At 39.9% G+C, this 22,198-nt stretch overlaps 2 protein-coding genes across 3 annotated transcripts in view; one reads left to right on the forward strand and one right to left on the reverse strand.

Annotated features, from left to right (window-relative positions):
• Positions 1 to 325: 325 nt before the first annotated feature.
• On the forward strand, positions 326 to 12,849 carry thoc1 (THO complex 1). Of its 2 annotated transcripts, XM_034183425.1 has the most exons (21): positions 326 to 393; positions 568 to 641; positions 3,765 to 3,825; positions 3,930 to 3,999; positions 4,896 to 5,014; positions 5,095 to 5,143; positions 5,232 to 5,327; positions 5,464 to 5,546; positions 5,629 to 5,702; positions 7,745 to 7,853; positions 7,987 to 8,121; positions 8,900 to 9,000; positions 9,106 to 9,172; positions 10,590 to 10,640; positions 11,087 to 11,157; positions 11,325 to 11,420; positions 11,513 to 11,578; positions 11,657 to 11,740; positions 11,829 to 11,976; positions 12,057 to 12,141; positions 12,456 to 12,849. In XM_034183425.1, the coding sequence occupies exons 1-21, from the start codon at positions 346 to 348 to the stop codon at positions 12,731 to 12,733; spliced, it is 1,965 nt and encodes a 654-aa protein (XP_034039316.1). In that variant the 5' UTR covers positions 326 to 345; the 3' UTR covers positions 12,734 to 12,849. The 2 variants fall into 2 exon arrangements, with proteins under 2 accessions (XP_034039316.1, XP_034039315.1); XM_034183424.1 differs by having other exon boundaries at positions 11,513 to 11,740.
• A 494-nt stretch (positions 12,850 to 13,343) lies between these two features.
• usp14 (ubiquitin specific peptidase 14 (tRNA-guanine transglycosylase)) overlaps positions 13,344 to 22,198 on the reverse strand; it is a 29,239-nt gene continuing 20,384 nt past the window's right edge. Inside the window, 2 exon segments of the mRNA XM_034183426.1 lie at positions 13,344 to 13,748; positions 13,840 to 13,947. Coding sequence (XP_034039317.1) covers positions 13,603 to 13,748; positions 13,840 to 13,947 — 254 coding nt within the window. The 3' untranslated portion in view covers positions 13,344 to 13,602.

Raw genomic sequence — 22,198 nt, forward strand, 5'->3', positions numbered from 1 at the left:
TTGTCTCAGTCTCCAGCTGTCTGGAGCCAAAGCTGTACTGGAAATATTTTTGTGTAATACCGCCATCTACTGGCCTCAATGAGATTTAGGGTCTGATTTACAAAGTTCCCAGAAAGCGAAGTGCCAAATTGCGTAGACAGTCCAAACTTTAATATTATTCTTATTCTTAGTGTGGTTGTTGTTCACGCTTCAGCTAAGCAGGTAGCGCTAATGAATGTTAAAACAGTCTTGCGTACTTTTAAACGGACACCAGTAGACACCCCCCCGGTTCAATAGGGGGCGGTAATACGTTTGTTTTCCACCTGACAATCAGCGAAAACGAGTAAGTACAGTCGCGGTGTAAAGATGTCGCCGGCTTTATTTAATTTTGTCGATGCAAAAGACAAGTTTGTGGTGAGAAATTGATATCAGTTTTGTTTTGTTTGTTATTATTATTATTATTAGAAAGTAGGGTGCTTGTGTTGTGTGTTATAAGCAGTATGATAGCTAGGTAGCAAGGTTGTCAGTGGCTGTTGTTGGTTGTCACAGGTTGTAAAGGTTAAGCTAAGCTAATGCTATCGCTCACAGGCTTCTGCAAAGAACGCGCTGGCTGGAAAAACAAGTAAACCTTTGATAAGTACATTCAACCACATCCATGGCAAGTAAGTTTTCTTTATTTATATTATTTAGTCTCTGTGCACTAATAACGACGTGTTTGGGTTCAGTGCGCTTGCCATGGACCATGTACTGATTACAACAATAAGCAAGGTATTGCAATTTTACTGCAAATTGCTCAACTTAATAAAACACCAAGACAACAAAAAAAAAATCTAAATTCATAATAGCTAAAATTAACATATCAAGTGTAAATAAAACGTACAGATCAGCTCATATATAACTTAAAAATGCATTCACAAAACATCAAGATATCATATGTAGAAATTACATACACAATAAATGGTAATTACTTACTTTTTTTAAGTAAGGGGTGGGGGTAAGCTGATATATTTTTAAAAAGTGGTGTCCTTTTGTGGAAAAACTTAAACTCAATTGATTTGCATTATTTTATTTTTTAAGTTCTGTAAGAAATTGTGCCATTTTGCAAAGTGAGCTGCAAAATTTCTGTTTAGCAATGCATGCATAACTGAGTGTGTCAAATATGTAAGACCCCCTTCATCTGGGTTATCATGGCGACCCAAATATTATTATATGCATTATCAGAGAAACATGAAAAGACCTATGTTTATGATTTATCATGAAAACTGTCAACTGTCCCTGACCAAGGTAGAGTCTTTACATCTGGAGTGTAGAGACATCTGGTACTGGACTGTGGCAGCCCACTGCTCCTAGTGGTTGGATTGTGTCTAACTGTAATTAGGATGAGTTAAATGCAGAAGACAAATTTCATTGTTTGTATGTATGTATGTATGTATAATAAGGGACCTATTCTCTGTATTGTCATATTTCAAATCATCATGCCAAAATCCATAGTAAATAGCACATTTTATTTCTGAAGCAGACAACATAAAAATTTGTAGACCAGTGTGATCTTTAAAATTAGATCACAAGTTAACAGAATTGAAAAAGTGACACTCAACATCTGGAATACCACAAGATAAAGAACTGAATGCCCTAAAAGTAACAGGAAAACCATGGATAAACACACACACACACACACACACACACACACTGCTCCTAAAACAGCTTATTACCAAATTCATCAAAATGATTTTGGATACAATTCTCTTTGAAATCAATTAGGAAAGAACAAGGGTTTGGTTCTGATAAAAATGTCAGTTATTCTAAGGAAAAGGTTTTTGAGGTGAGAAAATGTAGTGGTGGGAGGCAGCTTAGAAGCTGCTGATGGAATTACAATTTGTAGAATTTTTATACTCCCTGGCCCCAGCAAACAAAATCACTGTCAGTTCATCCATCTGTCTGAGTAAGAGCAAAACCTCCTTAACTGGTAGACAGATTACAATGAAATTTCCCATGATAGGAGTACACCTGTGAAAATGTGCATGAAGGAAAATACGAGGTCTGTGAGAAAAGTATCCGAGCTTTTTATTTTATGCAAAAAAATATATGGATTTGATTCATATGTTTTTACGTCAGCCAAGCTTGAACCTTCATGCGCATGCGTGAGTTTTTTCACGCCTGTCGGTTGCGTCATTCGCCTGTGGGCAGGCTTTGAGTGAGCACTGGTCCACCCCTCTCGTCGTTTTTTCATTGCAAGGAAATGGCGGAATGATTTGGGCTTTGTTCCATCAGAATTTTTTCAGAAACTGTTAGAGACAGGCAGCTGTAAACCATTCAGAAAATTCACCTGGCTTTCGGTGAAAATTTTAATGGGCTTCACAGAGATTACGGAGTGTTACTACCGCTTTAAGGATGGCCCACAATGGCGCACGGCGCGCCGCAATCGACAGGCAGAAACGACCATTTCATTTCTAAACGGATCGCTGTATGGCTCCGGGACCATCGTGTGCAAGTTCTCTGGTTATCACAAGAGCTGGACATCAGCCATTTTCCGGCAGATTTCACTTTTAACAAGAGATTTTGTCATGGAAAGCCGCACGGAGGGTTCACGCGTCACGATGGATTCGCTGATGGAGCGAGACAAAGAATACCTCCGTTTTTGAGTGCCCACTGGTAAGCCACTGAAAGCCGAGATAGGCATGTTCCAACTTGTCCTCTAACACTCCAAAACGGAGGTGTTCTTTGTCTCGCTCCATCAGCGAATCCGTCGTGACGCGCGAAGCCTCCGTGCGGCTTTCCATGACAAAATCTCTTGTTAAAAGTGAAATCTGCCGGAAAATGGCTGATGTCCAGCTCTTGTGATAACCAGAGAAATTGCACACGACGGTCCCAGATCGACACAGCAACCCGTTTAGAAATGAAATGGTGGTTTCTGCCTGTCCATCGTGGCTCGGAGCGCGGCGCGCCGTGCGCCATTGTGGGCCATCATTAAAGCGGTAGTAACTCTCCGTAATCTCTGTGAAGCCCATAAAAGTTTCACCGAAAGCCATGTAAATTTTCCGAATGGTTTCCAGCTGCCTGTCTCCAACAGTTTCTGAAAAAATTCTGATGGAACAAAGCCCAAATCATTCTGCCATTTCCTCGCAATGAAAAAACGACGAGAGGGGTGGAGCAGTGCTCACTCAAAGCCTGCCCACAGGCGAATGATGCAACCGACAGGCGTGAAAAAACTCATGCATGCGCACGAAGGTTCAAGCTTGGCTGACATAAAAACATATGAATCAAATCCATATATTTTTTTGCATAAAATAAAAAGGGCGGATACTTTTCTCACAGACCTCGTAATTCCAGTTCAGCATCTTCAAGCTGAAATTATTGGACTTTTATTGCAGCTTTAATGACTTTTTTTTAATAAATTATATGTGGGTGTTTGTCTATATGTGGCCCTGTGATAGACTGGGGTCCTGTTCAGGGTGTACCCCGCCTCACATCCTATGACAGCTGTAATAGGCTCCAGCCCCCCATGACCCTTAATTGGAGTAAGTGGGTGTAGATGATGGATGGATGGATATTTTACATGTCCAGCGGTTGACTGGATAATTCAGGGATTTCATCACAAAAAATACATAACATGTAAGCCACAAGTATGACAGAGTGCAGGTATTTTTATTTATTTATTTTTTATTATTTTGCTTGCCTCTTGATGATTGGGTGGCTCGAGGGTTGAGGAGACATAAAAAGCGAGCATTGCACCAGAGAACATTTTCTAACCGGTTTTCCTAACTTGCTTGTGTTGTTTATCAAAGTGAAGCGGAAAAGAAGACCACACTTGACCAGGCGCTGAGGGGTGTTCTCGGGGAGCAGATAGTAAGTAAACTAATAGTTTCTTTTAAGTATGAAAAGAAGCCTTGTCACATGAAGCAGGCTGCTGTTGGTGTGTGAAAGTCTGATATCAGAGTCTTTGTCTTTAGGCTGAGCAGAAGGCAGACTGTGAGGACTACCTGTCCCTCATCTACTTGAGCATTGATGCAGTCACAGAGGGTAGGTTGTTCACACAGGTGACCTAAGAACAACAACAAATGTCGTCTCCAAGTGCGCCCCCCCCTTTTCAGAATTTTGTACTAAACCCAATAACATTAGATTAACAGTTTTGGCATTATTCTAATCAAATATGCATGTACTTAGCACAGTGTTACTGCCACATAATGCTACTTGCATATTGGAGATGGTGTGTGTGTGTGTGTGTGTGTGTGTGTGTGTGTGTGTGTGTGGTGTGTGTGTGTGTGTGTGTGTGTGTGTGTGTGTGTGTGTGTGTGTGTGTGTGTGTGGTGTGTGTGTGTGTTTGGTTTGGTTTATTTATGTTCTGGTGCTCTTCCAACTGATCCCACAACACTATATCATTGTCATTGCTGATGCATACCTTATTGAGTAGATTGCATATTAGTGATCTGTGTTAAATACAAGCTCATTGTCGCCCTTATAAAAGTCACTTTTATTTAATTTAAATATTTGTATTTTCATTGTTTTGTCTATAAATGATTCCTCTTGCAGTGTTTTTAACTTTTTTGTAGATCTAAGGAAGCACTGATATCAGATCAGCGCTCGGCATTTGTCAGTTCTTAGTTAGTAGGAGAAAAGGACAAAGGAGGCCAACCATGTATGTCTGTAGTTATGTCACGATGGGCATCCAGCATTAAACTTGTGCCAATTCAGAATGTGGTTCGATAAAACAAATGGTGCCACAGGTTGAGCTGATTTCACAAAATCTAGATTTAGTCAAATCTGTTGAGTACTTTATTTTATGCTGCCTTTTCATTGATTGTGAGTTAACTGAATGTTAAGTCTCTGGAATAAGATCTTCTTGATTAAAAAAAAAAAACTTACAATCTGTCCTGACCAGCAAACACACAGCTCCCTCTCTCTCTGTGTTTTTGTAGGTATCTGCTCAGCTACAACTCCTTTCCTCCTCCTAGGAGATGTTCTAGACTGCCTTCCACTTGACCAGTGTGACAGAATCTTCACTTTTGTTGAGGAAAATGTCTCCACCTGGAAATCTGTAAATAATCCACACCCTCTCAGTTATCTACCCTGTCTAGATGATATGATCACCAATCCTGTACTCTTCTCTTCTCCCAGAGCTCCTTTTACACTGCTGGGAAGAATTACTTGTTGAGGATGTGTAATGGTAAAGAATGTCTTCTCATTCTTCTTGATAATGCTCTAATAATTTATGTGTTGATATATCAGTGTGTGACCAATCTCTACATCTCTAGATCTTTTGAGGAGGTTGTCCAAGTCCCAGAATACAGTATTCTGTGGCCGTATCCAGCTTTTCTTGGCACGTCTTTTCCCTCTGTCTGAGAAATCTGGTGAGATGTTCTGTTTTTTGAAAAATAAAATGATGTGACTGAAGGAGTCAAATACTTAAGAGAACCGTAATGTTTCCTAAGTATGTTCTCCTCTGAGTACCTGCTGATTGTGTGTGTGTGTGTGTGTGTGTTCCAGGTCTCAATCTACAAAGCCAGTTCAATCTGGACAATATAACAGTATTTAACAAAAATGAACAAGAAAGCACTCTTGGACAGAAGGTAATGGCTCAGTGCTGATTATCTAGTTTATGATGGATCTAAGGTTTTAATTATTTCTCTCTGGTGGTGGTATGAATTTTAGCACTCAGAAGAAAAGGAAGGTGGCATGGAGGTAGAAGAAGGAGAAATGGGAGAAGATGATGTTCCTACAGTGTGGTAAATTACCTTAAAAATACTTAAATGACATTTGTGTTTGGTATTTTTTTAATGAATGAATTAATGGAATTTATATCCAAAGGAAAAAATTAAATAATAATGCACAAAAAAGTATGTCAACTAAGAACAGTACTCGAAAAGGAGTAGGAAACTCCTACATCCTTCTCACTGTTGATATATTAAAAATATATATTAAAATAAATGACAAATCAATTACGTCACCACATTAATCCAAAGTATTTACAGTCCAATATCCACCCCATGCCGAAAAATAAATTTCAAACAAACATACATAATTAAATGAATCAAACCATTATAAACAGTCAAAAAGATTTTTATCTAGATGTAACCCGTCTCTCATTGTGAACCTGCTCATCTGGATACGTTCTGAAAATGTTCCTTTTATGCATTTTCGTAAGTGCTCAGTATCAGTTCTTCTCTGTTCTTCATCCAGCCCATTCCACAAATCCATAGATGTACAGTAGTGTTCAGAATAATAGTAGTGCTATGTGACTAAAAAGATTAATCCAGGTTTTGAGTATATTTCTTATTGTTACATTGGAAACAAGGTACCAGTAGATACAGTAGATTCTCACAAATTCAACAAGACCAAGCATTCATGATATGCACACTCTTAAGGCTATGAAATTGGGCTATTAGTAAAAAAAAAAAAAGTAGAAAAGGGGGTGTTCACAATAATAGTAGTGTGGCATTCAGTGAGTGAGTTCGTCAATTTTGTGGAACAGGTGTGAATCAGGTGTCCCCTATTTAAGGATGAAGCCAGCACCTGTTGAACACACTTTTCTCTTTGAAAGCCTGAGGAAAATGTGACGTTCAAGACATTGTTCAGTAGAACATCGTAGTTTGATTAAAAAGTTGATTGGAGAGGGGAAAACATATACGCAGGTGCAAAATGTTATAGACTGTTCATCTACAATGATCTCCAATGCTTTAAAATGGACAAAAAAACCAGAGACGCGTGGAAGAAAAAAGGAAAACAACCATCAGAATGGATAGAAGAATAACCAGAATGGCAAAGGCTCACCCATTGATTAGCTCCAGGATGATCAAAGACAATCTAGAGTTCCTGTGTTGTGCTGTGACAGAAGATGCCTGTGTGAAGCTAATTTATGTGCAAGAATCCCCCGCAAAGTCCCTCTGTTAAATAAAAGACATGCAGAAGAGGTTGCAATTTGCCAAAGAACACATCAACTGGCCTAAAGAGAAATGGAGGAATATTTTGTGGACTGATGAGAGTAAAATTTTTCTTTTTGGGTCCAAGGGCCACAGACAGTTTGTGAGACGACCCCCAAACTCTGAATTCAAGCCACAGTTCACAGTGAAGAGAGTGAAGCATGGTGGTGCAAGCATCATGATATGGGCATGTTTCTCCTACTATGGTGTTGGGCCTATATATTGCATACCAGGTATCATGAATCAGTTTGGATATGTCAAAATACTTGAAGAGGTCATGTTGCCTTATGCTGAAGAGGACATGCCCTTGAAATGGGTGTTTCAACAAGACAATGACCCCAAGCACACTAGTAAACGAGCAAAATCTTGGTTCCAAACCAACAAAATTAATGCCTCGCAGATGTGAAGAAATCAGGAAAAACTGTGGTTATACTAGTTTAGTGATTCACAGGATTGCTAAATATGCAGTTTGAACATAATAGTTTTGAGTTTGTATTGTCAACAGCAGATGCTACTATTATTGTGAACACCCCCTTTTCTACTTTTTTACTAATAGCCCAATTTCATAGCCTTAAGAGTGTGCATATCATGAATGCTTGGTCTTGTTGGATTTGTGTGAATCTACTGGTACCTTGTTTCCCATGTAACAATAAGAAATATACTCAAAACCTGGATTAATCTTTTTAGTCACATAGCACTACTATTATTCTGAGCACTACTGTAGATCACACTACTGTATGACCACAGTGCTTTTTTTTTTTTATTACGCTTTATCCTTTTCTTAAATTTCCTTTGCAGAAACCCCTTGGTCTGCTTTTTAATTACATCAATTGAATTTTGTTTTATAGTTCCAATCCAATTGATTACAACTTATACAGAAAGTTCTGGACACTACAAGACTACTTCAGAAACCCTGTCCAGTGTTATGAGAAGTTCTCCTGGATGACATTCCTTAAGGTAAAACACATCAGTGTCAACAGTTTGATTTTCTGTTCATTGTGAGCATGTTTGATCATCATTCTGTACCAAATGAGAAGCGGTCACTCCCAGTTTGCACCCTTTTTTCTTTTTTTTTTTTTTATTTTAACAGTACTCTGATGAGACGCTGGCAGTGTTCAAGAGCTACAAGCTGGATGACACGCAGGCCTCCAAGAGGAAGCTGGAGGAGCTGAGAGCATCTGATGGAGAGCACGTCTACTTTGCAAAGTTTCTCACAAGCGAGAAGGTTCGACTTAAGATGTTTTTGCTCCAAGAATAACAGAGTATGATTTCGTTTAGCACCGAGACTGTTTAAGATTGGCTCAGAGCAGCTAAGTAGACAAGAAACATCTGCTGGTTGTCCACAGGTCAGTGGAGACTTGGCATAATCTTAAGATAAATGCAGGCGTGTGGACCTGCTGTATGGCATTAAAATAATCCATGTTGCATGTTTTTCTTGTGAACAGAGAAAGGTGTTTCCACAGGTCAGTGTCTGTGTGCTATCTCGAGAAAGACTATTTCAAAGTAAAACGTGGTACCCAGGATCACCTCACGAAGGCTTCGGACTCATTCAATATTGGGCATGTTTTGATAGTAATTGTTCCCACATCTCTGAAACCCCATGTATGTGGATATTTTGACAAAACTGTTCATATACCAAGATGAAACTTTGCACAAAAGGTCACTTCCTAAAAAAAAAAAAAAAAAAACCTTGGACAAGTTTACCACTGGGTGTGTTTCAATTCTAATTGTTGCCACCGGGGGCAGAGTCTCTGCAACCTAGAGTATGCAAGAACTCAAAAAGGTCTTCATGCATTCTGATCAAACTTCCTACTGTCGATTATATACGAAGAAAAGTTGAAAATTGGGCTCAGTGATGCAGTATTGCTCCCCCCCTTTTTTAAACTTGTTTAATTCAATGGCTTTTTATTTCTGAATCTCCATTAACTGCAAATACAGCTGCACATACACACAGACCTCAAACTGTCTGCATTCGATCACTTTTAATCTTCTCCCCCCTCCAGCTGATGGATCTGCAGCTCAGTGACAGTAACTTCAGGCGGCACATTCTGCTGCAGTACCTCATCCTCTTCCAGTACCTGAAGGGTCAAGTAAAGTTCAAAAGGTGAAGCACATCTCCGACTCTGAAGATCTGCACTCACACAAATCTGAATCGATGTCTGAATATGTGCAATTGTCAGTTGACCACATAAAGTTTGTCTTTCTACAGTTCCAGCTGTGTTCTGAATGATGACCAGGTGACGTGGATTGAAGAGACATCTAAACTGGTTTACCAGGTCAGTCACTTTTGGAGAGATTCACTGTTAATGTGGAAAAATAACAAATCACCTGCTTCATTTTCAAGAAGATATTTTGCCGCCTGCTTCTAGTGATATTTGGTGTCGGTGTCTCTGACTGTCAAGCTTCTGTTTTCTTACTGATACATTATCCACAGAAACATTACTGACACGAGATGCTGTTGAATTTCTGAAATGAAAATTTTCCTGGCTGAGCTGCGACAAAACATACTCTGACTTAATCATCTGCTCCCTCATGTCCACAGGAAAGATGTGAAAAGGAAAAAGTCGTGTTTTTATGTTGCTTTGTTCTAATTCTTCCTAAATTTCACTTTGGCAGTGTTGCAGCCTGTGTTACTGTACTTCACTACTTAGGAAAAACTCAAGTATAAAACCATTTGATTTGTAAAGATTATTAATCTCCACCAGCCGTAGAGCCAGAAGGAAGATGCATCAGTTGCACTTTCTCATGCCTGTAATAACTTTAAATATTGGTCTGGTTTTCACAAAGTGTGAGCTGGAGTTGCTCATGGAGTGTATCTCAGTTCACTTTGAATTTGAGCATGATCAGGTTTCACTAAGACCCATCCATTGTGTTGGACAGAGAATTGATTCTTGAACCAAATTTCAACAGGACATCTCGGATGAGTTTGAATTTGGGCGTGATTCACAGGACCGCCGAGTTCACTGAGCATCGGCCCAAATATTGTCATTTATTATCTCCCAGCGCCCAAAGTATTTTTTTTGTCAGTATCAGCTGGCTCTTTTTTTTAATCTCTACTCATCAGTCAGCCACAAAAATGTGGAAAAAAAAGCACATTAGTATTTAGTCTACATAGATTATAAACCTTCCATCTCTTTATTTTGAATGCAGACCTGCCTGTACTCTTTTTACTCAAATCCCAATGTGGTAACACGGTTTGGTCATTTTCAGCTCCAAATCTAGTATCAGAAGACCAGCTTCAGTGAATAGCTTCTAATTTATCTACTGAATCAATAAAGTCAACACAAAACCAATTGAATGCTCTAGAACAAATTACTGACAGTGGATGCTCAGTGCACGTGTGTGTTGTTCTTCAGTTTGGTTTATGGTCTGAAAATAGTTGATGGTAACAGGGTTGATCACCCTTGAGTGAGCTGATTTAGTTAGTAGCCTTTGTGGATGGTAACTGTAAGTAAAAAACACAAGATTGTGATGGAAGATAATCTGCAGTAAATATGACCTTGCACAGGATCAAAGTTGGGCTGTGATGCAGCTTAGTATTTCCTTGTTGCTGCAGCAAAAAAAAGAGTAATTGTCACCAAATTTAGAGCCACGTCCATTTCACGAGGCTGGTGGCTAAAATAATAATGATAAATTCCTGACGTGAACGTCACTAATGGGAATAATAATAATGTTACTATGTGTGTGTAACAGCTGCTGAGGGAGATCCCCCCTGATGGAGACAAGTTTGCCACCATGGTTGAGGTATGTGGTCTAACTGGGAACACTGGTATTATAAAAGCCGTTGTTGAGTAAACATTACCAGTTGGTCAGGTTTAAACAGATTCACATTGGGGAGGTGATTGTCTAGTGGTTAAGCGTTGGGCTTGACACTAGAGGATCCTCGACTCAAATCCCAGCCTGTCTGAAAAATCACTAAGGGCCCTTGGGCAAGGTCCTTAAAATCCACTAGCTGTTCCCGGTGTGTAGTGAGCGCCTTGTATGGCAGCACCCTGACATCGGGGTGTTTGTAAGGCATTATTGTAAAGCGCTTTGAGCGTCTGATGCAGATGGAAGAGCGCTATATAAATGCAGCCCATTTACATGTGGGCTACTAATCCACAATCTGACCCATTTTTGTAGCCTAAATTATCAGTGATGTTTCCAAATTAAAATGTTAAAACTTGATGCAGTGAATTTCTTCCCAACAGCATATTCTTAACACAGAGGAGAACTGGAATGCTTGGAAAAATGAAGGTTGCCCAAGCTTTGTGAAAGAAAGGTAAGGAACAGCTTTTTTTTTTTTTTTTGAGCCATTTCTGCCAAGAAATATTCAACTTGGCAGCTCAGATACCGTAATTCCTGCCGCTCCGATATTGTTCAAAATTAAAGCTAACAACATGGTGTGTCTGTCAGACTGTCACACACCGAAGTGTTTTCACTCAACAGGACTTTGGAAGACAAACCCAAAAGGCCTGCCAGGAAAAGAAAAGCTCCAGAAGACTTTCTTGGAAAAGGTCCAGACCGCAAGCTCTTCATGGGAAAGTATGTAGAGTAATTGTGAAGCAGCAGAGGTTGGAGAGGGTTGTTTTTCAGCCAGAAAATCATGTGTCAAATCCTTCCGTTGTTCCCGTCAGTGACGAGTTGACTCGATTGTGGAACCTGAACCACGACAATATGGAAGCCTGCAAGTCAGACAGCAGGTCAGAAAATCAGTACCTCAGCCCACCATTTGACCTTTTCAGTGTATCTGATTTAACATCAGTCGTTTTCCCATTTAGGGAGTTCATGCCGTCACTGGATGAGTTCTTTGCTGAGGCCATTGAGCAGGCAGACCCGGCCAACATGATCGAGGAGGAGTACAAGTACGTTTTTCCACGCATATAGACTGTTACCTGAACTGCACAACTCCACCCATGTTTTTTATTGTTATTGAGTTTATTTTTTTTGTAGGGTTGTACGGAATGCAAATTACGGCTGGCAGGCTCTGAGGATGCTGTCCAGGAAAAGTCCGCACTTCTTTCAACCGACTCACCAACGATTCAAGAACCTTCCAGATTATCTTGACAGCATGGTTTGCAAACTGGCCAAAGAGCTGCCTGTCAGTGACATGACGTGTTCAATACTTTGTTTTTGGGGTCTGATATGTTGATAATGTGGTTGGGGTGTTTTGACATGCAGAAGGACATCCCCTCCGAAGAAATCAAGACGGGAGAAGACGACGACGATGAGAATGGAGACAATCTCCTGAAGGACAGTAATGACAGTACGTTCGAGCCAAATTGCTGCTTCTCCTGTTGTGGTTCAGAAAGCAGAAAATTTATAGAATCAACATATGCAGCTGATTGAGAAATGATTCAGTCTCTTTCAGTTAACTTGTTCAACAGTTTGACCAGTGTTTCCACACTCAGAAACGGCAACTTTTTTTTATTGTTAAAACTAGGTCAAAAGAAAAATGCAGCACTTCTCTCCTTTAGCACCTTTCTGCATCACCTTCTTTCTGCCATAATTACAGTAATCAGCTCCCTGACTTTTCTGTTTGCAGTAGCACTGACATAGAATTCGGTTTCTTTCCGTCAGGTCCAAGCATCCAAAGCAAACAGGTGACAAACCAGCTGATGGACGACGTCGCAGCCAAACTGGGCGCTCAGTGGAAAACGCTGGCTTCTCATTTGGAGATGAATGCGGCAGAGCTGCGCGACATTGAAAGAGAGAGTGAAGATGTTGACGTTCAGGCCAAACTGCTGCTTGTTGCCTGGCAGGACCGAGAGGGATCACAGGCCACCGTGGAGAGTTTGGCTACAGCTCTCAATGCTGCAGGATTCCCACAGATTGGGGACAGTCTCAGGGATGCTTAGATGTGTCATTTACCAAACCAAAATAACTTGAACTGTTTTGAAAGGTGTAGAAAGGTCCAGTTGTTTGTATAATCTTTATTCATTTTGAACACATTAAAATATACACTTTGGTTCAATAGTTTTATTTTAATTTTTTTTAACCACCTATGAAAAGCAAATTAATAAGTTATTACAGAGTGTTGATGGTAAGAAACCTAGCATCAGTGAAACATGGTGAAGCAGAGCATTTAAGGACAAGACGTCAACAAGGTCATTATGCAACACTCGGGTTCAAGCTCAAGTCTTAACCTCCAGTTCACCCCAGGGGTGACCTTTTTATGACCCCAAACAGCACAATTCCCCAAAAATAGCATCACTAAAGGTTCAGTGGAAAGAACCTAGTCTGCAGCTGCATTCAACAATTCCAGGAGAGCCAAGACCTGAGCTTGAACCCACATTTCCCAGAGGGCCAACAGGTGAACCAGGTCTCAGGGTTCAGTGAAAATACTCATGGAACATCTGACAGATACAAGCCACAATTTCAAGGCCAACAGCATGGCTACAGGCATCAGCTAAATGATCATGAGCAATATTTTTGCTTTTGATATGAGCACCTTATAAAAGGCTTTTAAAAATATACAATGTGTATAAAACAATGAAAATGCAGAACTGCACTTCAAAACCTCTGAGGAATCCAGAGGTTTGCCTTTCTAAGCCTGCTCCGTGTGAATTTATACTTTAGGGTCATGGGGGTTTTGTTTTTTTTCCCCCAGCACCCACAAGCGTCCATGTTTATTACAAAAAAAGTCAACTGCTTAAAGACACCAGTTTTATTGCACATCTATGCAGACAGTGCTTGGAAATGGCATTTTGTATAGACTTATTAATTATTAATCCTCCTCTTCAAGTATTTCCAGTCTCCGAGGGCCGTACAGTAGAACATATGCTATATGCCAGTCTCCACCCCCAGACAGTCGCAGGATGTCCTCAGGAGACACCAGACTCACCTTGTCATCGTCAAACTTCACCCACTCATCTGTCAAAAGTGGTGGAATGACTCCGTTAAACATCCTCACAGTGGATTTACACGAGCCGAGTTGTAAAGACTGGTGCTAAAACTGTTTTACCTTCCTTCCTTTTAACCCAACCCACATAGTGGCCTGAAGAGCTGGAGCGGCCCTGATGCGTCAGCACAGCCTGCAGGTCGTAGTAGCCGCTGTTATTGGAGCCCAGATCTGCCGAGACGGAGATGAGGAGGGAAAAAAAGTAAATCTTTGTTAGTGATACAAAATAAAATATTCTGTATGGCAAAGTTGTTTTTCCTCTTTACTTGTAGTTAACTCACAATTCAAAAAGATTTCTACAAGTGTGTATATGCTGGAATTCTCCAAAATATTAACAAGCAGATATTGTATTTATTGTAAGCGATGGTGGCCAATAAGACCCACAACACTGCAAACATTTAGAAATAGAAAAAAACACTTTCAACAAGAGCAAGAAGTATCAAATTGTCTGAGAAACAAAAATGACACATTGCAGGTTACATTTGTGTTCTTAGTATTTAAAAAAAAAACTCAATTCCAAGACACTTTTTGATGTAACTACCTGTTAAATTGAGATTTTTCTTAGTCATGTTTTCTCCATTTGATAGGGTTTCGTCAATTTAGAAGTGTCTTTCTCAGCCACCATAGTAATCATGTATAAAAAGGTGAACTCTAAATCAATCAATCAATCAACTTTTTTCTTGTATAGCGCCAAATCACAACAAACAGTTGCCCCAAGGCGCTCCACATTGCAAGGCAAGGCCATACAATAATTATGAAACACAGTCTACGTCTAAAGCAACATAACCAAGGGATGGTCCAGGGTCACCCGATCCAGCCCTAACTATAAGCCTTAGCGAAAAGGAAAGTTTTAAGCCTAATCTTAAAAGTAGAGAGGGTATCTGTCTCCCTGATCTGAATTGGGAGCTGGTTCCACAGGAGAGGAGCCTGAAAGCTGAAGGCTCTGCCTCCCATTCTACTCTTACAAACCCTAGGAACTATAAGTAAGCCCGCAGTCTGAGAGCGAAGCGCTCTAATGGGGTAATATGGTACTATGAGGTCCCTAAGCTAAGATGGGACCTGATTATTCAAAACCTTATAAGTAAGAAGAAGAATTTTAAATTCTATTCTAGCATTAACAGGAAGCCAATGAAGGGAGGCCAACACGGGTGAGATATGCTCTCTCCTGCTAGTCCCCGTCAGTACTCTAGCTGCAGCATTCTGAACCAACTGAAGGCTTTTTAGGGAACTTTTAGGACAACCTGATAATAATGAATTACAATAGTCCAGCCTAGAGGAAACAAATGCATGAATTAGTTTTTCAGCATCACTCTGAGACAAGACCTTTCTGATTTTAGAGATATTGCATAAATGCAAAAAGGCAGTCCTACATGTTTGTTTAATATGCGCTTTGAATGACATATCCTGATCAAAAATAACTCCAAGATTTCTCACAGTATTACTAGAGATCAGGGAAATGCCATCCAGAGTAACGATCTGGTTAGACACCATGCTTCTAAGATTTGTGGGGCCAAGTACAATAACTTCAGTTTTATCTGAGTTTAAAAGCAGGAAATTAGAGGTCATCCATGTCTTTATGTCTGTAAGACAATCCTGCAGTTTAGCTAATTGGTGCGTATCCTCTGGCTTCATGGATAGATAAAGCTGGGTATCATCTGCGTAACAATGAAAATTTAAGCAATACCGTCTAATAATACTGCCCAAGGGAAGCATGTATAAAGTGAATAAATTGGTCCTAGCACAGAACCTTGTGGAACTCCATAATTAACTTTAGTCTGTGAAGAAGATTCCCCATTTACATGAACAAACTGTAATCTATTAGACAAATATGATTCAAACCACCGCAGCGCAATGCCTTTAATACCTATGACATGCTCTAATCTCTGTAATAAAATTTTATGGTCAACAGTATCAAAAGCAGCACTGAGGTCCAACAGAACAAGCACAGAGATAAGTCCACTGTCCGAAGCCATAAGAAGATCATTTGTAACCTTCACTAATGCTGTTTCTGTACTATGATGAATTCTAAAACCTGACTGAAACTCTTCAAATAGACCATTCCTCTGCAGGTGATCAGTTAGCTGTTTTACAACTACCCTCTCAAGAATCTTTGAGAGAAAAGGAAGGTTGGAGATTGGCCTATAATTAGCTAAGATAGCTGGGTCAAGTGATGGCTTTTTAAGTAATGGTTTAATTACTGCCACCTTAAAGGCCTGTGGTACATAACCAACTAACAAAGATAGATTGATCATATTTAAGATTGAAGCATTAAATAATGGTAGGACTTCCTTGAGCAGCCTGGCAGGAATGGGGTCTAATAAGCATGTTGATGGTTTGGATGAAGTAACTAATGAAAATAACTCAGACAGAACAATCGGAGAGAAAGAGTCTAACCAAATACCGGCATCACTGAAAGCAGCCAAAGATAACGATACATCTTTGGGATGGTTATGAGTAATTTTTTCTCTAATAGTCAAAATTTTGTTAGCAAAGAAAGTCATGAAGTCATTACTAGTTAAAGTTAATGGAATACTCAGCTCAATAGAGCTCTGACTCTTTGTCAGCCTGGCTACAGTGCTGAAAAGAAACCTGGGGTTGTTCTTATTTTCTTCAATTAGTGATGAGTAGAAAGATGTCCTAGCTTCACGAAGGGCTTTCTTATAGAGCAACAAACTCTTTTTCCAGGCTAAGTGAAGATCTTGATCTAAGTGAGGATCAGAACTATCTGGTGGATGACACCGCTGATCTGGTGTCACCTGTATGTTTGGTCAGGGGGCCGGTAAGGTTACACTGGGGTGCGTTTTGAAGCACCTTGAGGGAGCGTTGTTGTAATTTGGCACTATACAATTAAATCAAATTTAATTGAACTGGTGTAGGTCTGTGATGGAAACCATGAGTCTTATCACGTTCCACCATGGTGGTTAAGTTTTCATTCCCATTTGTTTGCTGTAGGTTTGAATTTATGACTGTCATCAGGATTACTCATAAAGCAATTAATTTTTCACACCCAATGGAAATGGGATTTTGGGGACAGAAATTGGTCTTTTACCTTTTCTCAAAAACTAATACAGAGATCTTAAAGAAATGTCAGTTTTTAATATCTAATGACAGACAGTCACATAAATTGTAATGCAGATCTGAGAGGTATACATTCATGGTGTTATGAATTTGATGTATTGTCTTTCAGCTGCCCATTCATACAGTGTCACCACCGTGGGCCCAGTACACGTTTGCATCACATGCAACTCCAGTCGTATTCGTATAAACACAGACAGCTCATGGTCTTCCTAAGTGTTCTCCCACTCTGATACTAACTAGGACCCACTCTGCTTAGCTTCTGACATCTCTGATGGGATTAGGCACACGCACGCGCTGTGTTCTAAGAAACAATGTAAAAATTTGATAGTTTGGTTTTCGTGCATGCATGCACTCAGACAAGCCACATATTACAACATATTTAACAGCTTCAAATACTTCACTGGACAGAGGATTCAATGCTGATATCACACAGTGGCTACTGGAAGGATGTTGCAGAGTACGCACACTGAGGGCATATTAAACTCAGATCCTTCAAACCACTGGATATGTGCAGTCTGTCTGTGACACACACATTACAGTATCCGCACAGTGGGATACGGCTCAAAAACCAACTTTAGCACAACCACCCGAGCCGAAAGCAGCACATGAAGCCACAACAGAGCTGCAGTTTTAAAGAGTGACCTGTTGCTGCTGCGGCCTCTGTGAAAACACTGGGTGGCTGCCAGCGCTGCAGCCACTGAATGAACCCAGTACCCTGACAGCAGGTCACATGGTCCTCTGCACCACATCCAGCCTGCTCTCAGTGCAGCTTTCAATCATTCAGCTTTCTGGCTGCAGCTGCACTAAATGCAAATCAGTGTCATGCTGCAGAAATGCCACATACATCCAACCCGTGTCTTTGTTCGGGGGGGTTAAAAAAATAATCAGATCACCAAATTACTTCCTGCATTGTAGATTGACAAACAGAAGATGATGTTTGCTCCACTTTGCCCTGCAGCTGCTAAATAAGCAAGACAATCTAGTCATTCTCTTGAGTAACACACACGCACATAAATCTGGAGACACTTTGCACAGGTCCCCTAAAGGTGGCAGCAAATTTTATCCAAGCTACTTTATCTAAAAACCTGCCAGAAAAGACGTTACAGATTTACTTCTTTCATCGCCACACACTCGTGAGTGTGATGAAACAGCGTATCCTCACAGAAAGGATCATATTACATAAACAATTTCAGCATTCTTCTTCAAGCACACAAAGTGCATGTGCAGAAATTATACAAATGAAGTTCAATGAGGTTGAAGGAAAAACTATGCACCCAGCCTGTTACTGACACTGAGTATCAACCAATCAACACGCAGATCTTGCAACGCTGTCAACTTGTCTGATCAACATTAACATGGCCTAGTGGCCCATGACCACACAATGTTGCTCTGTGGACACTAATTATCCCAGACTGGGTTGCCCCCCATCACCTCACTGCAGCAAGCTTCCAAAAAATGTGGCATTACTTGCCAATTATACAAACATTTCAATCTTTCATACCTTTTAGTTCAAAATACGTCAAAAACAGTGAATCAATAACGTTGCTGTTAGCAAACAGACAGCTCTGGTCTGATGGGGGTTTGAACAGACGGTTCTCTGGTCACAAGCCCACTGCTTGAGCCACTTGACCATCACCGCCCTCAGAAGGTGCCACAGGATGGGAAATGCTTATTGGGGTGAGAAATTCAAGAGGACGCCCAGTCGCCCACAGCTCACCTGGCTGAGGGAGATCTATGGTTATTTTAGAGAGGTGTTGATGGACTGGTTGTCCGCCTGAGTGCTTCCCATCCAGGACCCAAGGCAGTTCTGTGGTGTTGTGGAGGCGGTGAAGCGCAGTACAGTATCAGCACATGCTCCCAGACTTGACTTGGAGAAATTCTACAACTATAATCATAGAAGATACGATATGGCATCTCTACATTCCACTGCTGTGTTTCTTAAAAGTTTGTTTTTAAAGCTTTCTGGCTCTGTAAGACCTGTCAAATGTTCCAAAATTATTTCTAAACATGAAGTACTTTTAAATTGTAATTTACTACTAAACTGCACTGAACAATGTGACAGTCTCTTTAAATGGTTTAAAAGGAAATCTAAATTAAATCTGGAGCATTTTGAGTAAGCACACATGCTTTATAGTGCCACCTACTGGTGCAGTTCTCCCTAATTGGGTACAAGATATCTAAACAGTATCCTGGCTGATGCTGGAAAATGCGATGGCATTTGTTAAGTCCATTAATGAAATAAATTAATCTGAGTCACTTTAATTGCTGGACAATGTATAAAAATGTACAACTTCAATCTGTTTGTCTGTTTCTCTCATTTTTTTTCCTCTTACTGCACATTTCATTACCGTGAAATGTTCAGTGTTTAGTGTATATTTATACATGCCGTACAGAGAAAGTGCAGCTCAAACCGAAGTGAAATTCCTTGTATTCTGTGGATACTTGGTGAATAAATGCTATTCTGATTCTATAAAATCATTTGATGTTTTTCAAAGTGATTTATCATCAGCTTTGGTCTAGCAAAAAAAGACTGCGTTTTAGGGCTCTTATTCAAAACAAAAATGCAAGCCAATGCAACCACATACAACAGTTTGCTTGCTCGCATACCTGGAAATTTCTTAAACAATGTGGACAGCAGTCAGTGATGAAAACATAGTACATCCATTAACAACTGGTCAAAGATGAAGAGGAAGAAATGGGCACGACTGTCCCATATCTTCCATTTGTTTTCATATTTGAGAGGGTTTGAGAACAACGTGGAGCGAGAACATTGAGTTTTATCAAAATATAGTACTCTGTAACATGTATGGTTGAAACAAGTAGCAGGATGTAGAGTTTCAGTTTAGTCTGAAAGGTTTCTGGACATATTTTAATACTTCTACTAATATAAAATAAAATCCCATGTAGATGAGCCAATTTCAAGCTGAACAGGCCCCATTACTCTCCTCACACTAAAGACGATGCTAAGAAAACCAAGTTTCTGTTCATCTGTCAACTGCAGTTTTGTTTGTTTTGTCAATTAATCACAGAAATCATTCGTCAAACACTTGAACAGACGAATCAATATTTGCTGTGCTTAAGAAGTCACTTTGCAGCTGCATCACTAATCTCACATTTACAACTCTTCAGAGAAATGAGAACATCAACAGAATTACCTGATGCAGAACGCAGGCGTTTCAGGTCATTAGTGTTCAAATGTCACAGTGAAACCAGCACTAATGTCACCAGTTGACACCATATCAAGTTCCTCTTTCAAGTTCCCTTAAAATTCATCACTAACAATGAAAATACTGCGGGGAGTTGAAAACCAAACCACAGCTATTACAATCGCACACGTAATCTACACTTGACACCCTGCAGGACATGACAGACAGCTCCTCAAAGAATCACACCAGTATCAGGCTGGATCAAAACTGATGCCACCTCCTCCTCCTCCTCTAGGAAAGGCTGAATATAACGTGATGGGTCTTACATGTGGCCATTTACAGACATGCTGTCAATTTATACCCAATTTCACACCCATCATCTTAAAAAGATGACAATATTTACTGAACCCATCTTTGGAAAGATAACCGACAATGCGACATAATTTCAGAGATTTGTGTAATGACTGAGTTATCAGGATATAGTAATTCTGGATGGTGCATTCAAGTGCACCTGTAAAATATAACGCTATGCTAAAATACCCTCTGCCGAGTGAGCATTGTGTTCTTTATAATTTGCAGTTGTTTAATTATTTATTAAGATCCTGTTGTCTTACATACAATTTGTACATATTCAAATCAAATCATTTGTTCATGTTGTGCAAATCAAGGAATATTTGTCGATCACCTTGTGTGCATTTGCAGGTATTAATGAGACAAATTTAACTACATAGGAAGTTAGCTTTGAGCTAGTGGAAGTTAGCATGTACACTAATGTCAGCAAAATGTCTTGTAAATGACTCCAGAGGTATTATTAGGTTACAAAAACAGGGTTTTCAGTTTTAGAAGTGTTTATTTCTCACTAACTTTTACATAATATATGACACAGAGGTTATATTTACACATGAAGGAAATGGAGTTTTGCAGCTAGCTACCAGCCTATGACGTCACCATGCTAACAAAATGTCTTGTCCGCAAAATGTCTTGTAAATATGTTCAGAGGTGTTATTGCATTCCAAAAAACAGCATTTTCAGTTTTAGAAGTGCTTATTTATCACGAGCTTTTACATAATATATGAGAAACATGCATATAAACACAGAAAAGGAAGCAGTTTTGAAAAAGACCAGCCACTGAGATCACAGTGCCGCTCTACTCTGACTGGCTCTCACCCCCACCACTCAAAAACAAAACTGAACAGACTGGAACAGAATGTGACTTTTAAACCTCTTAAAATAGGTCAGGTTTAGCCATCTGTGAACCTGTCCAAGGTCTATGTCCCAAGAATGTTGCCTGTAAATTTGAAGACTGGCAGTAATAGGACTGAACCTATGCTGAGCACAGACAGACGGGCATATGGACGGACGGCTGGACGGATGCAAAGAGTTTCATATTCATGTAATTTGTTGAAATTAGGATGTGTGAAGTTGCACACATTAATTCAAGTAAATACATGAATGAAAGTGAGTTTTCGGCCATTTTGCAGACAAACAGACCTTTGTTTTGATGCCATCACTGGCATTGTGAGTATCCTTGAATGAGATAAGAGATGGAAAAAGACACAATACATTTGACAGTGGCAGCCACAAAATTTTAAATAACATTTCACAAATTCTGCACATAACTGGTGGCATATTTGCGTCATCAGGGTTGCGGGGGGAGAAGCAGGTGGGAGGCAGCTGGAATTTTCTAAACAGAACCACGAGAGTCCAAGCCATCATTGGCTGCATCATTACTCCAGCTGGTTACGTCTTTGGTATGTCACATGCCAGGTTGCCTGTGTACACACTCAGATCAGACACGGTCTCATGACCACGAAAAAAAACTGACATGAAAATACCACCCAAGGACAGGGAAAAGTGGAGCCTGCACAAATGATTACTTTTTATTTTTTTTATATATGAATGAACTGTTTATAAAATGGCAGAAAAGTGTTTTAATGTGCTTGAAATTTCTCAGAGCCTCCACCCCACTCCCAAAAATATCGTATTATTTTCTTCTCCAAACAGTAGCAAAATATCCAATAAAATACTGTAATACAGTTGATTTCTTGCCTGAAATCCTGTGAAAGCATCTCTCTCTCATCTTGGTATGAAGTGGTTTACAATTGAAAGTGTGTTACCTATAATTTAATTGGATTAAAGCAGTTACAATTTAGACATTTAACCACTGGTCTGTAGCTTGGGTGCTTTTTTACACTTGT

The sequence above is a fragment of the Thalassophryne amazonica genome, chromosome 12 (genome assembly GCF_902500255.1).
Source record: "Thalassophryne amazonica chromosome 12, fThaAma1.1, whole genome shotgun sequence".
Lineage (NCBI taxonomy): Eukaryota > Metazoa > Chordata > Actinopteri > Batrachoidiformes > Batrachoididae > Thalassophryne > Thalassophryne amazonica.

Excerpts from the sequence above, each read along its gene's own strand:
- thoc1 (XM_034183424.1), top strand. The coding sequence starts at position 346 with ATGTCGCCGGCTTTATTTAATTTTGTCGATGCAAAAGACAAGTTTGTG. Across the intron at positions 5,703-7,744 it reads GATGATGTTCCTACAGTGTG|TTCCAATCCAATTGATTACA; the intron begins GTAAATTACCTT and ends TTTGTTTTATAG. Across the intron at positions 11,977-12,056 it reads AACTGGCCAAAGAGCTGCCT|AAGGACATCCCCTCCGAAGA; the intron begins GTCAGTGACATG and ends TTTGACATGCAG.